This window comes from Oncorhynchus gorbuscha, linkage group LG14 (assembly GCF_021184085.1).
Source record: "Oncorhynchus gorbuscha isolate QuinsamMale2020 ecotype Even-year linkage group LG14, OgorEven_v1.0, whole genome shotgun sequence".
In the NCBI taxonomy this organism is placed as follows: domain Eukaryota; kingdom Metazoa; phylum Chordata; class Actinopteri; order Salmoniformes; family Salmonidae; genus Oncorhynchus; species Oncorhynchus gorbuscha.
Window position 1 is genome coordinate 33313365 of NC_060186.1, and position 12121 is coordinate 33325485.

Consider the following 12121-nt stretch of genomic DNA (forward strand, 5'->3'; position numbering starts at 1 on the left):
GGCTACTGACAATACATACCTGATCTATTCAGACAAAATCAACACACACTTCACAACCAACACATCTGCCAAGACAATACATACATTAACATAGACTTGTGGTCTCATTCAACAAACACTACTGTCTGTACCTTTCCTTAACATTAGGAAAGCAGTAGCACTCACTACCAGCTATTTTCTACTTCTGTCTATAACATAAACCTAGACCATTGGTTCCCAACCTTTTCTTAACCGTGGCACACCTTGATGGGATGAAACTTTCTGTGGCACACCTAAACTTTTCCTAATAATTTATTTTGTGGTAATCTGATCCATACTGCAAATAATCAATTTTCTGTATCATTTTTTCTTTCATAGAATAAATAGGGTTTATTTAAACTACTTTCATAGTTCTTTACTCATGTTTAATTTGTGTGGACCCATTTAAAGCATCCTGCAAATCTCCAATGTAAAGAAAAACTCTTGTAGTTTGAGAGATGAGAGGTTTTCGGCATTGTAAAGGTGCAACCACAAACACAAAGCAATGCTCCGTTTGATTCTTTGGCAGAGGCTGTGGTACTGCTAAGCCTCGTCAGACTTGCCTGTGCAAAGGGTTCTCACAAAAATAAAAGAAATAAAAAAAGAAATAAAATTATACGAATGACCATGTTCGTTGTGCACCCCTCATATGATACAAATGTAACAACAGCTCCAGCGCATTGGACTTGAAACAATGGTACAGATGCAACCATGTGTGCCATTCAATATATTATCTACAGTCATGGCCAAAAGTTTTGAGAATGACACCAAAATACATTTTCACAAAGTCTGCTGCCTCAGTTTGTATGATGGCAATTTGCATATACTCCAGAATGTTATGAAGAGTGATCAGATGAATTGCAATTAATGGCAAGGTCCCTCTTTGCCATGCAAATGAACTGAATCCCCCAGAAACCATGTCCAACGCATTTCAGCCCTGCAACAAAAGGACCAGCTGACATCATGTCATTGATTCTCTCGTTAACACAGGTGTGAGTGTTGACGAGGACAAGGCTGGAGATCCCTCTGTCATGCTGATTGAGTTCGAATAACAGACTGGAAGCTTCAAAAGGAGGGTGGTACTTGGAATACTTGTTCTTCCTTTGTCAACCATGGTTACCTGCAAGAAAACACATGCCGTCATCATTGCTTTGCACAAAAAGGGCTTCACAGGCAATGATATTGCTGCCAGTAAGATTGCACCTAAATCAACCATTTATCGGATCATCAAGAACTTCAAGAAGAGCGGTTCAATTGTTGTGAAGAAGGCTTCAGGGCGGCGGCCAAGGAAGAAGCCACTTCCCTCCAGGAAAAACATCAGGGACAGACTGATATTCTGCAAAAGGTACAGGGATTGGACTGCTGAGGACTGGGGTAAAGTAATTTTCTCTGATGAATCCCCTTTCCGATTGTTTGGGGCATCGGGGAAAAAGCTTGTCTGGATAAGATAAGGTGAGCGCTACCATCATTCCTGTGCCATGCCAACAGTAAAGCATCCTGAGACCATTCATGTGTGGGGTTGCTTCTCAGACAAGGGAGTGGGCTCACTCATAATTTTCCTAACACAGCATTGAATAAAGAATGGTACCAACACATCCTCAGAGAGCAACTTCTCCCAACCATCCAGGAACAGTTTGGTGACAAACAATGCCTTTTACAGCATTATGGATTACCTTGCCATAAGGCAAAAGTGATAACTAAGTGGCTCGGTGAACAAAACATCGAATTTTGGGTCCATGGCCAGGAAACTCCCCAGACCTTAATCCCATTGAGAACTTGTGGTCAATCTTCAAGAGGCAGGTGGACAAACAAAAACCCACAAATTCTGACAAACTCCCAGCATTGATTATGCAAGAATGGGATGCCATCAGTCAGGAAGTGGCCCAGAATTTAATTGACAGCATGCCAGGGCGGATTGCAGAGGTCTTGAAAAAGAAGGGTCAACACGGCAAATATTGACTATTTGCATCAACTTCATGTAATTGTCCATAAAATCCTTTGACACTTATGAAATGCTTGTAATTATACTTCAGTATTCCATAGTAACACCTGTCAAACATATCTAGACACTGAAGCAGAAAAATTTGTGGAAATTAATATTTGTGTCATTCTCAAAACTTTTGGCCAAGTCAAAATCCCATGTTCATTCCACAGGTCACGTTTATAAGTGTTAGAAGAGTGTTCCAAAAATGTAACCTTAGAGTTCCTCAAGTCACACCAGTGTGCCGCTGTAAACCGGTTAAAAACCACTGACCTAGACTACTCACAATTTGTACTCTTTCCAGACACCAACAACACACACTTCAGGACACATACATCTATCACACAAATACAGTGTCTAGTGAAAGTCTACACACCCCTGTCACAATTGTCACATGTTGCTGCCTTAAAATTGGATCTAAAAGGGGATTCAATTAGATTTTTCCCATGTGAAACTTATGATCCCTTATTGATTTCACCAGTTAAATCTACCTCAGTGTAGATTAATGGGAGGAGATTTTTTTTTTATGGGAGGAGATAGGTTAAATATGGATTTTTAAGCCTCGAGACAACTGCGACATGGATTTTGTATGTGTGGCATTCAGAGGGTGAAAGGGCAAAACACAAGATTTAAGTGCCTTTGAACAGGGTATAGTAGTAGATGCCAGGCGCACTGGTTTGAGTGTGTCAAGAACTGCAATGCTTATGGGTTTTCCATGCTCAACAGTTTGCCGTGTGCATCAAGAATGGTCCAACACCCAAAGGACATCCAGCCAACTTAACACAGCTGTGAGAAGCATTGGAGTTGACATGGGCCAGAATCCCTGTGGAAAGCTTTCAAAACCTTGTAGAGTCCATTCCCAATTAATTAAAGCTGTTCATCGTGGCAAAAAGGGTGCAACTCAATATTAGGAAGGTGTACCTAATGTTTTGTAGACTCAGTGTTTATCCATTGTTTTTTGTAAGAAATGCTGAAGCTCTGTAGATTTGGTTGAGAATCATTAGTGGCGGCAATCTTCAAACCTTTGCAAGCTGTTTTAATGTCAGGACTGAGAATGGACCCCTCAGGAACACTCAACAACTCTTGGACAGCCATTCTGTTATCTTTGGCAAAAACATTTTTTTAATTGTCCCACTGAAAAATACAACTCTATTCCAGGGTTCAGAACATCTATTCAGAAGACGGAGGCACATTTTCCTCTACCTTTTTACCTGGGCTTTGCTCCTTTCATATTATTTTGATCATTTTATAACTCTACAGCCCCTGCCAGTGACAAGCATACTCATAACATAATGCTGCCACCACAAAAGGGATCAACACTATGACATTCACTCCACATTGCTGGCCAGTATGACAACATGAAAAGAAGGAAGCCTTTATTAAAACAAATCAATTTCAAATCATCCATTATGTTTGCAAAAAGGTCCTTAAGTAACACTGCAAGACAACATAGCAAATAAATACACTTTTTGCCTTCAGGTTTGGGACAAATCCAATAAAACACATCACAGAGTGAACCCCTCTGTATTTTGAAATAATGTGGTGGCAGCATTATATTATGTTTATGATTGTTACCGGCAGGGAAAGATGAGTTTGTCAGGATCAAAATAAATATATATATACAGTACCAGTCAAAAGACTGGACACACCTTTTCATTCGAGGGTTTGTCTTTATTTTTACAATTTTCTACATAGTATAATAATAATGAAGGCATCAAAACTATGAAATAAAACATATGCAATCATGTCGTAAAAAAATATTCCATATGTTTTATTTCATAGTGTTAAACAAATCAAAGTATGTTTTATATTTGAGATTCTTCAAGTGTAGCCACCCTTTGCCTTGGTGACACCTTTTCACACTCTTGGCATTCTCTCAACCATCTTCATGAGGTAGTCATCTGCAATGCATTTCAATTAACAGGTGTGCCTTGTTAAAAGTTAATTTGTGGAATTTCTTTCCTTCTTAATTAATGCGTTTGAGACAATCAGTTTTTTATTTTTATTTTTTATTTTATTTAACCAGGTAAGCTAGTTGAGAACAAGTTCTCATTTACAACTGTGACCTGACCAAGATAAAGCAAAGCAGTGCGACAGAAACAACAACACAGAGTTACACAAAAAATAAACAAGCGTACAGTCAATAACACAATAGAAAAAAAAGAAAGTCAGTGTGTGCAAATGGCATTAGGCAATAAATAGGCAATAGTAGCAAAGTAATTCCAATTTAGCAGATTAACACTGGAGTGATAGATGAGCAGATGATGGTGTGTAAGTAGTAATACTGGTGTGCAAAAAAAGCAGCAAAGTTTAAAAATATATATATATATATATGAGAATGAGGTAGGTAGATTAGGTGGGCTATTTACAGATGGACTATGTACAGCTGCAGCGATCGATTAGCTGCTCAGATAGCTGATGTTTGAAGTTCGTGAGGGAAATGTAAGTTTCCAGCTGCAGTGATTTTTGCAATTCGTTCCAGTCACTGGTGGCAGAGAACTGGAAGGAAAGGCGGCCAAAGGAGGTGTTGGCTTTTGGGATGACCAGTGAAAGACACCTGCTGGAGTGCATGCTTCGGGTGGGTGTTGTTATCGTGACGAGTGAGCTGAGATAAGGTGGAGCTTTATCGAGCAGAGATGTATAGATGACCTGGAGCAAGTGAGTCTGGCGACGAATATGTAGTGAGGGCCAGCCGACGAGAGCATACAGGTCACAGTGGTGGGTGGTATAAGGTTGGCAGGTTAGCCTAGTGGTTAGAGTGTTGGATTAGTAACCGAAAGTTTGTAAGTTTGAATCCCAGAGCTGACAAGGTACAAATATATCGTTCTGCCCCTGAACAAGGCAGTTAACCCACTGTTCCTAGGCGGTCATTGAAAATAATAATTTGTTCTTAACTGACTTGCGTTGTTAAATAAAGGTAAAATAAAAAATAAATAAGGTGCTTTGGTGACCAAAAGGATGGCACTGTGATAGACTACATCCAATTTGCTGAGTAGAGTATTTGGAAGCTATTTTGTAGATGACATTGTCGAAGTCGACGATCGGTAGGATAGTCAGTTTTACAAGGGTAAGTTTGGCGGCGTGAGTGAAGGAGGCATTGTGTCGAAATAGAAAGCAAATTCTAGATTTGATTTTGGATTGAGGATGTTTGATATGAGTCTGGAAGGAGAGTTTACAGTCCAGACACCTAGGTATTTGTAGTTGTCCACGTATTCTAGGTCAGAACCATCCAGAGTAGTGATGCTAGTCAGGCGGGTGGGTGCGGGCAGCGAACGATTGAAAATCATCCATTTGATTTTGCTAGCATTTAAGAGCAGTTGGAGGCCACGGAAGGAGTGTTGTATGGTATTGAAGCTTGTTTGGAGGTTTGTTAACACAGTGTCCAAAGAAGGGCCAGATGTATACAGAATGGTGCCATCTGCATAGAGGTGGATCGGGGAATCACCCGCAGCAAGAGCGGCATCATTGATATATACAGAGAAAAGAGTCGGCCCGAGAATTGAACCCTGTGGTACCCCCATAGAGACTGCCAGAGGTCCGGACAACAGGCCCTCCGATTTGACACACTGAACTCTGTCTGTGAAGTTGTTGTTATTATTATATTATATTATTATTATTATAAGTTGTTTTTTGAACCAGTCGAGGCAGTCATTTAAGAATCCAAGGCTATTGAGTCTGCCAATAAGAATACGGTGATTGACAGAGTCGAAAGCCTTGGCCAGGTCGATGAAGATGGCTGCACAGTACTGTCTTTAATTGATGGCGGTTATGATATCGTTTAGTACCTTGTGCATAGCTGAGGTGCACCCATGACCAGCTCGGAAACCTGATTACACAGCGGAGAAGGTACGGAGGGATTCGAAATGGTCAGTGATATGTTTGTTAACTTGGATTTCAAAGACTTTAGAAAGGCAGGGCAGTATGGATATAGGTCTATAACAGTTTGGGTATAGAGTGTCACCCCCTTTGAAGAGGGGGATGACCGCGGCAGATTTCCAATCTTTAGGGATCTCGGACAATACTAAAGAGAGGTTCAGAACATCTGCGATCTGGATTTGGGTGAAGGAGAAGCTGGGGAGGCTCGGGCAAGTAGCTGTGGGGGGTGCGGAGCTGTTGGCTGGGGTTGGGGTAACCAGGAGGACAGCATGGCCAGCTGTAGAGAAATGCTTATTGACATTTTTGATAATCATGAATTTATCGGTGGTGACCGTGTTGCCTAGCTTTTATCGGTGGTGACCGTGTAACAAGACCATTTCCTGGGACACAGACATGTCTTATATGGTCAGAAAGCTTGAATTCCTGTTCATCTAACTGAACTGTCCAATATACAATAGCTATTATAGTGAACAAATACCATGCTGTTGTTTGAGGAGAGTGCACAACAACAAAAACATTTCATCATGGCAACTGGTTTGATACATTTACCTCTGAAGGTAAATAATGTACTTACATTCAGTAATCTTGCTCTGATCTGTCATCCTGAGGGTCCCAGAGATAAAATGTAGCATTTTTTTGTTTAATACAATCAATTTTATGTTCAAATGTAGGAACACTTTTTCTTTCACATTGAACATGTGGATCAGGTTGTGTAGATATGTAGTTAAAGCATCTAATGTAAATCCCTTTTTTGATTACATTTTAAAGCAGCAAAAATGTGATAGCTTTGCAAGGGGTGTGTAGACTTCACTAGGCACTGCACATATTATTGACTGAGTTTATTACACTCAACTTACTTTGCCAGTAAGATTGCACATGTCTGTTGATAGAGACGAATTACACTCATAGTCTCTCTCTTCGAATGCTACTGTCTGTCTATGGCAACACCAACATTCTGGGCAACCCCCTCATACCCTCTGTCCCCCACCCCTCCTCACCCCAGATGATCCCTCCCATGCTGTGGGCTTGCGGAGACAACACCATGATGGAGATGATTGAGAAGAAGCGCAGCCTGTGTCAGGAGATCAAGGCCCGCCGGGGGCCAGCAGACAACAACCTGTGTAAGCAGGACAGCATGCCCATCTTGCACAGCTGGAGGAAGAGCAGCAATGGGACCAAGAAGTATGGCGGCCCTCCCCCTTACTCCACACAGACCACCGTCTTCTGGGACACAGCTATCTGACAGGAGTGAACCACCCTGTCCTGGGCCTTGTAACGGGCCTTGTTCAAATGGAAGAACCAGGACTTGACCAGTATGTCCAGGACTACCTAGACTTGACTAGTAAGAAACACATTTTGTTTTCCGTTGCAAAACATTTTAAAACGTTTCTGTTGCGTGCCCTAATGAACACAACCCTGTCCTCAGACTCCTCCCCCTTCCTTTCACAAGCCAGAGATGGGCATTGAGCTGGTGACCAATCAGAGCACAGGGAGACAAGAGTTCCCCCCCACCTCTCTGTTGTAGCAATTCAAATATCTGGTATATCTCCCTGGTTTCGTATTGCTAATTTATATTTTAAAAAAGTGTACCTCAGTAATTGTCTTAATATTGAATATGCTTAGTACAATTATATATTTTCTAAAGATTAAAAAATAAAAAATAATTTGGACATTTTAGTCTACAGTTGTTAAATGGTTTTTCAAACCTTGTCTTGGATATTTATGTTGCAAGGACACTTGTCTGTGCGTTGGAGAAAATAATATGTTGCCAATACGTTGAGCCAATTCAGTAAGAACACCATGGTTTTTTATACAAAAAAATCTAAAGGATAAATGTTCTTATAACGATGAAAAAAGCACTAATTTTAAATTGAATATATTTTGGCATCTTGAATTTAGATGTTGTTGTATTGGAATGCTGTTGTGAACCATTTGAATGATCCACAATGTAGGTTTGGCTTGCTCCACTGCCCTAACAATCACTATGACCATGTCCCGATACTTAGGGCAAATCTGCCATATCATATAGGGCCAGGACCAAAAGTAATATGGTAGCACCTCGGGGCAAATCCTATCAAATCACTGGTCGGACAAAGAGACAAGGTAACAATTTACTTGACAACCAGCGTCATAACACGTTATGACACGGTCTTAACATGTCATATGTCATAACAACTGATGTAATCTGTCATAACCTGTCATAATATAGTCATAACACTATCATGACACATGTTTTTTGTTGTGACATTTATTGCATTATTCTATGGCTGGTTATGACACCTACATAAGTGTCAAACCCACAAAACCCACCACACAAGGCAAAACATTCCATTACACCATAGCCTACTTGTCAACAGTATATTTATGTTATATAACATTTTCTGAAATTGAACATATTAAATTATTATTGTAATTGCACACAAATTATTGTCAGACATGCAGCTACCCCAATGCTCTGTTGCTGATGACTGGGATGAATGCAGGAGAAGATTTCAGGAGCAGGAAAAGACAACTTCTTTATGACTGATTACTGTTTATATGATTATGATGGTCATAATACCTCTTGACAGTGTCATAAACTATATTTTCTTAATCCAAGTAAAGTGACACAGGAAGGTCATAATGCTTCATGACAGTGTCAAAAAGTGTATTGTCTGCAAGTGATTTAAAATATGATGAAAAACAACATGACTATAAATAATGAATTACGACAACAAAAAAAGCACTTATTAAGAAACAATCTTTCAAATGAAAGGAACCTTCTTGGTAGGGATTTTTGTTTTTAAATAAATGTGGGTTTTGAACGTCTTATGTATGTCATAAAATAATGCAATATATGTCACGTTTGTAAATATATTGGTAATGACAGTTTTATGACAAGTTATATCAGCTATTATGGCATATTATGACATGGTCATGACTGTGTCATAAGGTATTATGAAGCTGCGTGTCAAGTAAAGTGTTACCGAGACAAGAATATAGGAGACAAGGAGATAGGAGGGAAGGGTGCCATTTATTAAGAGTGTTGGGACAAGATGGTTTGTACAGTACCCAACATAATCTTTTCACACGACTGAGTCCAGCCAAACTTCACTGCCCTGGCCTGCCCTGGTTACACATCAACCATAGTTGCTGGAACCGAGCTGTAAAGAACAATGTGAAAACAAAATGTTGACACTAGCAACTACGGTTCGGGTCTACACAAAAGTGTTTAAAAACTATAAGAGATTATAAGAGAGTCAGTGACCCACAATCACCGTGCCAGAGTGACTGACCGGGCAGTGGAAGACTCGGCCATAGGGATGGAGATACTGTCATGGTGTATTTAATAAAGGCAGTTAAGATTATCCACCTATTCAGACAGGAACTAAGCTTGAATTAAAATTATGTTATGTCTTATCTGAGTCTGGGGGTATTTCTCTTGCCTCCAAATGAAAACAATTATAGTGAGTTTGAACTTTCTAGTTCAAACACGTTTGAGTTCTGCACATGTTATATAGTTCTACACATGTTAAATATTTCCAAATCGAGTCGTATCAAAATAATGTGAGGAGACATGATTATTGTTTATAAATAACCACACATCATACCATAACATATGCACACACACCAGGAGCCTATTCAGGAGGATGTAGCCTCCGGAGCTAAGGCGTCTCACATTCTGTTTGAAAGCCTGGGGAAGTTCTCATCAGAAAAGATGATCAAAAGTGGTGCATCAAGGCAGTCTAGTGACACATTTCCACTTCTCAAACAAATAAATTATTTTACATGGTTGGAGCTCCAAAAGAGCTGATGTTTCTGAAAAATGTTCTGACTTGCAACAAGCAAGCTAAGATAAAAACAACAGTGATTAGCTAGTTGTGTCACCTAATTATTTGTGATTGGCTGGCTGTGTTATACTATCATCAGTGATTGTATGGCTGTGACATTTGATTAGTCATGTTTTGCCGGCTTCCTTGATGAGGTTTGTAACAGTAGTCTACAGAGAGTAGTCTACTGTCAGTTGTAGATCATTCCGCTAATAAGGACAGGATCTACAGTGGCCCAAAATTGTGTCATCACTGTCAACCAGTCTATCAGTGAGCTGTCTGACATCAGCTCCTGGTAGAAGTTGCCCTTGAACACAGATCTAACCATTTAAGGGGGAAAAGACACAACTGTCCTCAGGTCAGTGTCTGGTGACAACTTCATCCTTCTCCCTGACACAGCCAAACTGGCCTGTGAAGTTCTAACACTACACATCTGCTCGGTGAGAAATGTACACTTGGAGCACACATGAGACATTTTAGAATGCTCAGGGGAGCTATGGCAGTGGCTATGGAGGGACCAGCATGGACCAGCACTCTTGCCATCTCCTTACTCCTCGTCACTATTTTCTTCAATCCTGCTATTTCCATTGCATTTATCCTCAATTGCCCTTGTCGCCTCATTCTGCTTCTCTCTTCATCCTGTTTTGATCCTTTCCCCTTAGAATACTGTGTGAGGCACACACACACAGTATTGACAATGATGTATGCCATTGTGGAAATCCTTGTTATAAACATTGCTTTGGAGACCAGGGTTCACTGTGGCTCAGAGAGATGGTCACTAAAGCTCACAGAAATAGATATATGACCGAAACATTTATGATTACAGACCAGTGACAAGGTTTTACTTCAGAGAACGGATCTATCTAACCACACAGTAGGCAGGTTTTCATTGACCCAGGTTTGTTTGACAAAAGCAATGTCGCAACATGTGTAATGGAAGAAGGTAGATATACTGTATATAGGAGACCTTTTCTAAAGATCAACAACATTTGTATCCGTTCGACAGGGGTGTATTATTCTTTTGTCGAACATTATTGGGACAAATCACAATGGAAATTGTGTTTTTCAAATAAATGATGATTGCCCAATATTTTTTAAGGCACATGATGTCAACACGTAACTCTGAAACTCCACACCACATTTTATTATAAATGCCTACTGCATTTTAAATCTATTTTTCAACTATACAAATAATGTTTCTTTGCAGGATCCTTCCAAGACTGGCTGACTTTTGCGGGTTACCAGAGACATGAAACAGTTAGGTGGGAGGGCATACAGACTGTCACCAATTTATGAATATCCAATTTGCCTAAATAGGTAAAGTAAACTTGATTTTTATTAGACTGTAGGTTTTTGCGAAAAATATGTTTTTAAAGGTGTTATGTCATTACGTTCAGCTGTTCTTATTATCGAAACAAGATGGTTAAATTATTAAGTGCAGGGGAGAGTGGCATAAGTTGAGCTAAAGGGTTAGTTGAGCCACCTCTTGTTTCTACATTAACATTTTTGTCATTTAGCAGATGCTCAAATCCAGAGCAACTAACAATTAGGGCATTCATCTTAAGATAGCTAGGTGGGACAACCACATATCTCAGTCACAGTAAGTACATTTGTACATTGTTCTAGGAAACCATACACAAAATGAATAATGTCACCAAATATGTAGGAAGATGTCATCATTTCATGGAGACTGTGAAGGAAGAGACGACATGGAAAAAGTAAAATCGAATCTAAACACATTTTATTGGTCACATAAACATGGTTAACAGACGTTAATGCGAGTGTAGTGAAATGCTTGTGCTTCTAGTTCTGAGAGTGCAGTAATATCGAGCAAAGTAATCTAAGAATTCCACAACAGCTACCTAATACACACAAATCTAAAGAGATGGAATAAGAATATGTGCATATAAATATATGGATGAGTGATGTCCAGAGCGGCATAGATGCAATAGATGGTATAAAATACAGTATATACATATGAGATGAGTAATGTAAGATACGTAAACATTATTAAAGTGGCATTATTTAAAGTGATCTACTTATCAAAGTGGCCAATGATTCGAGTCTGTATGTAAGCATCAGCCTCTATGTGTTATGACAGCTGTTTAACAGTCTGATAGCCTTGAGATAGAAGCTGTTTTTCAGTCTCTCGGTCACAGCTTTAACCTCTAGCGACTCCCAAACCCGCATGTGGTAGCGTAATCATCGCCTGAAACTAATTAGCATAACGCAGAGGACATAAATATCCCTAGAAAATATTCCTATTCATGAAAATCACAAATGAAATATATTGAGACACAGCTTAGCCTTTTGTTAATAATCACCCTGTCATCTCAGATTTTCAAAATATGCTTTACAGCCAACGCTAGACAAGCATTTGTGTAAGTTTATAATAGCCTAGAATAGCATTATACAATGCTAGCAGCAGGCAACCTTG

General features: G+C 39.7%; 1 protein-coding gene across 1 annotated transcript in view; it reads left to right on the top strand.

Moving 5' to 3' along the window:
• The window catches only part of LOC123994815 (neuronal tyrosine-phosphorylated phosphoinositide-3-kinase adapter 2-like), a 31354-nt gene extending 21997 nt beyond the window's left edge, over positions 1-9357 (top strand). Inside the window, exon 4 of the mRNA XM_046297825.1 lies at positions 6879-9357. Within this exon, the coding sequence (XP_046153781.1) occupies positions 6879-7118 (240 nt within the window). The 3' untranslated portion in view covers positions 7119-9357. The remainder of the gene's footprint in view (positions 1-6878) is intronic.
• The last annotated feature ends 2764 nt before the right edge of the window (positions 9358-12121 follow it).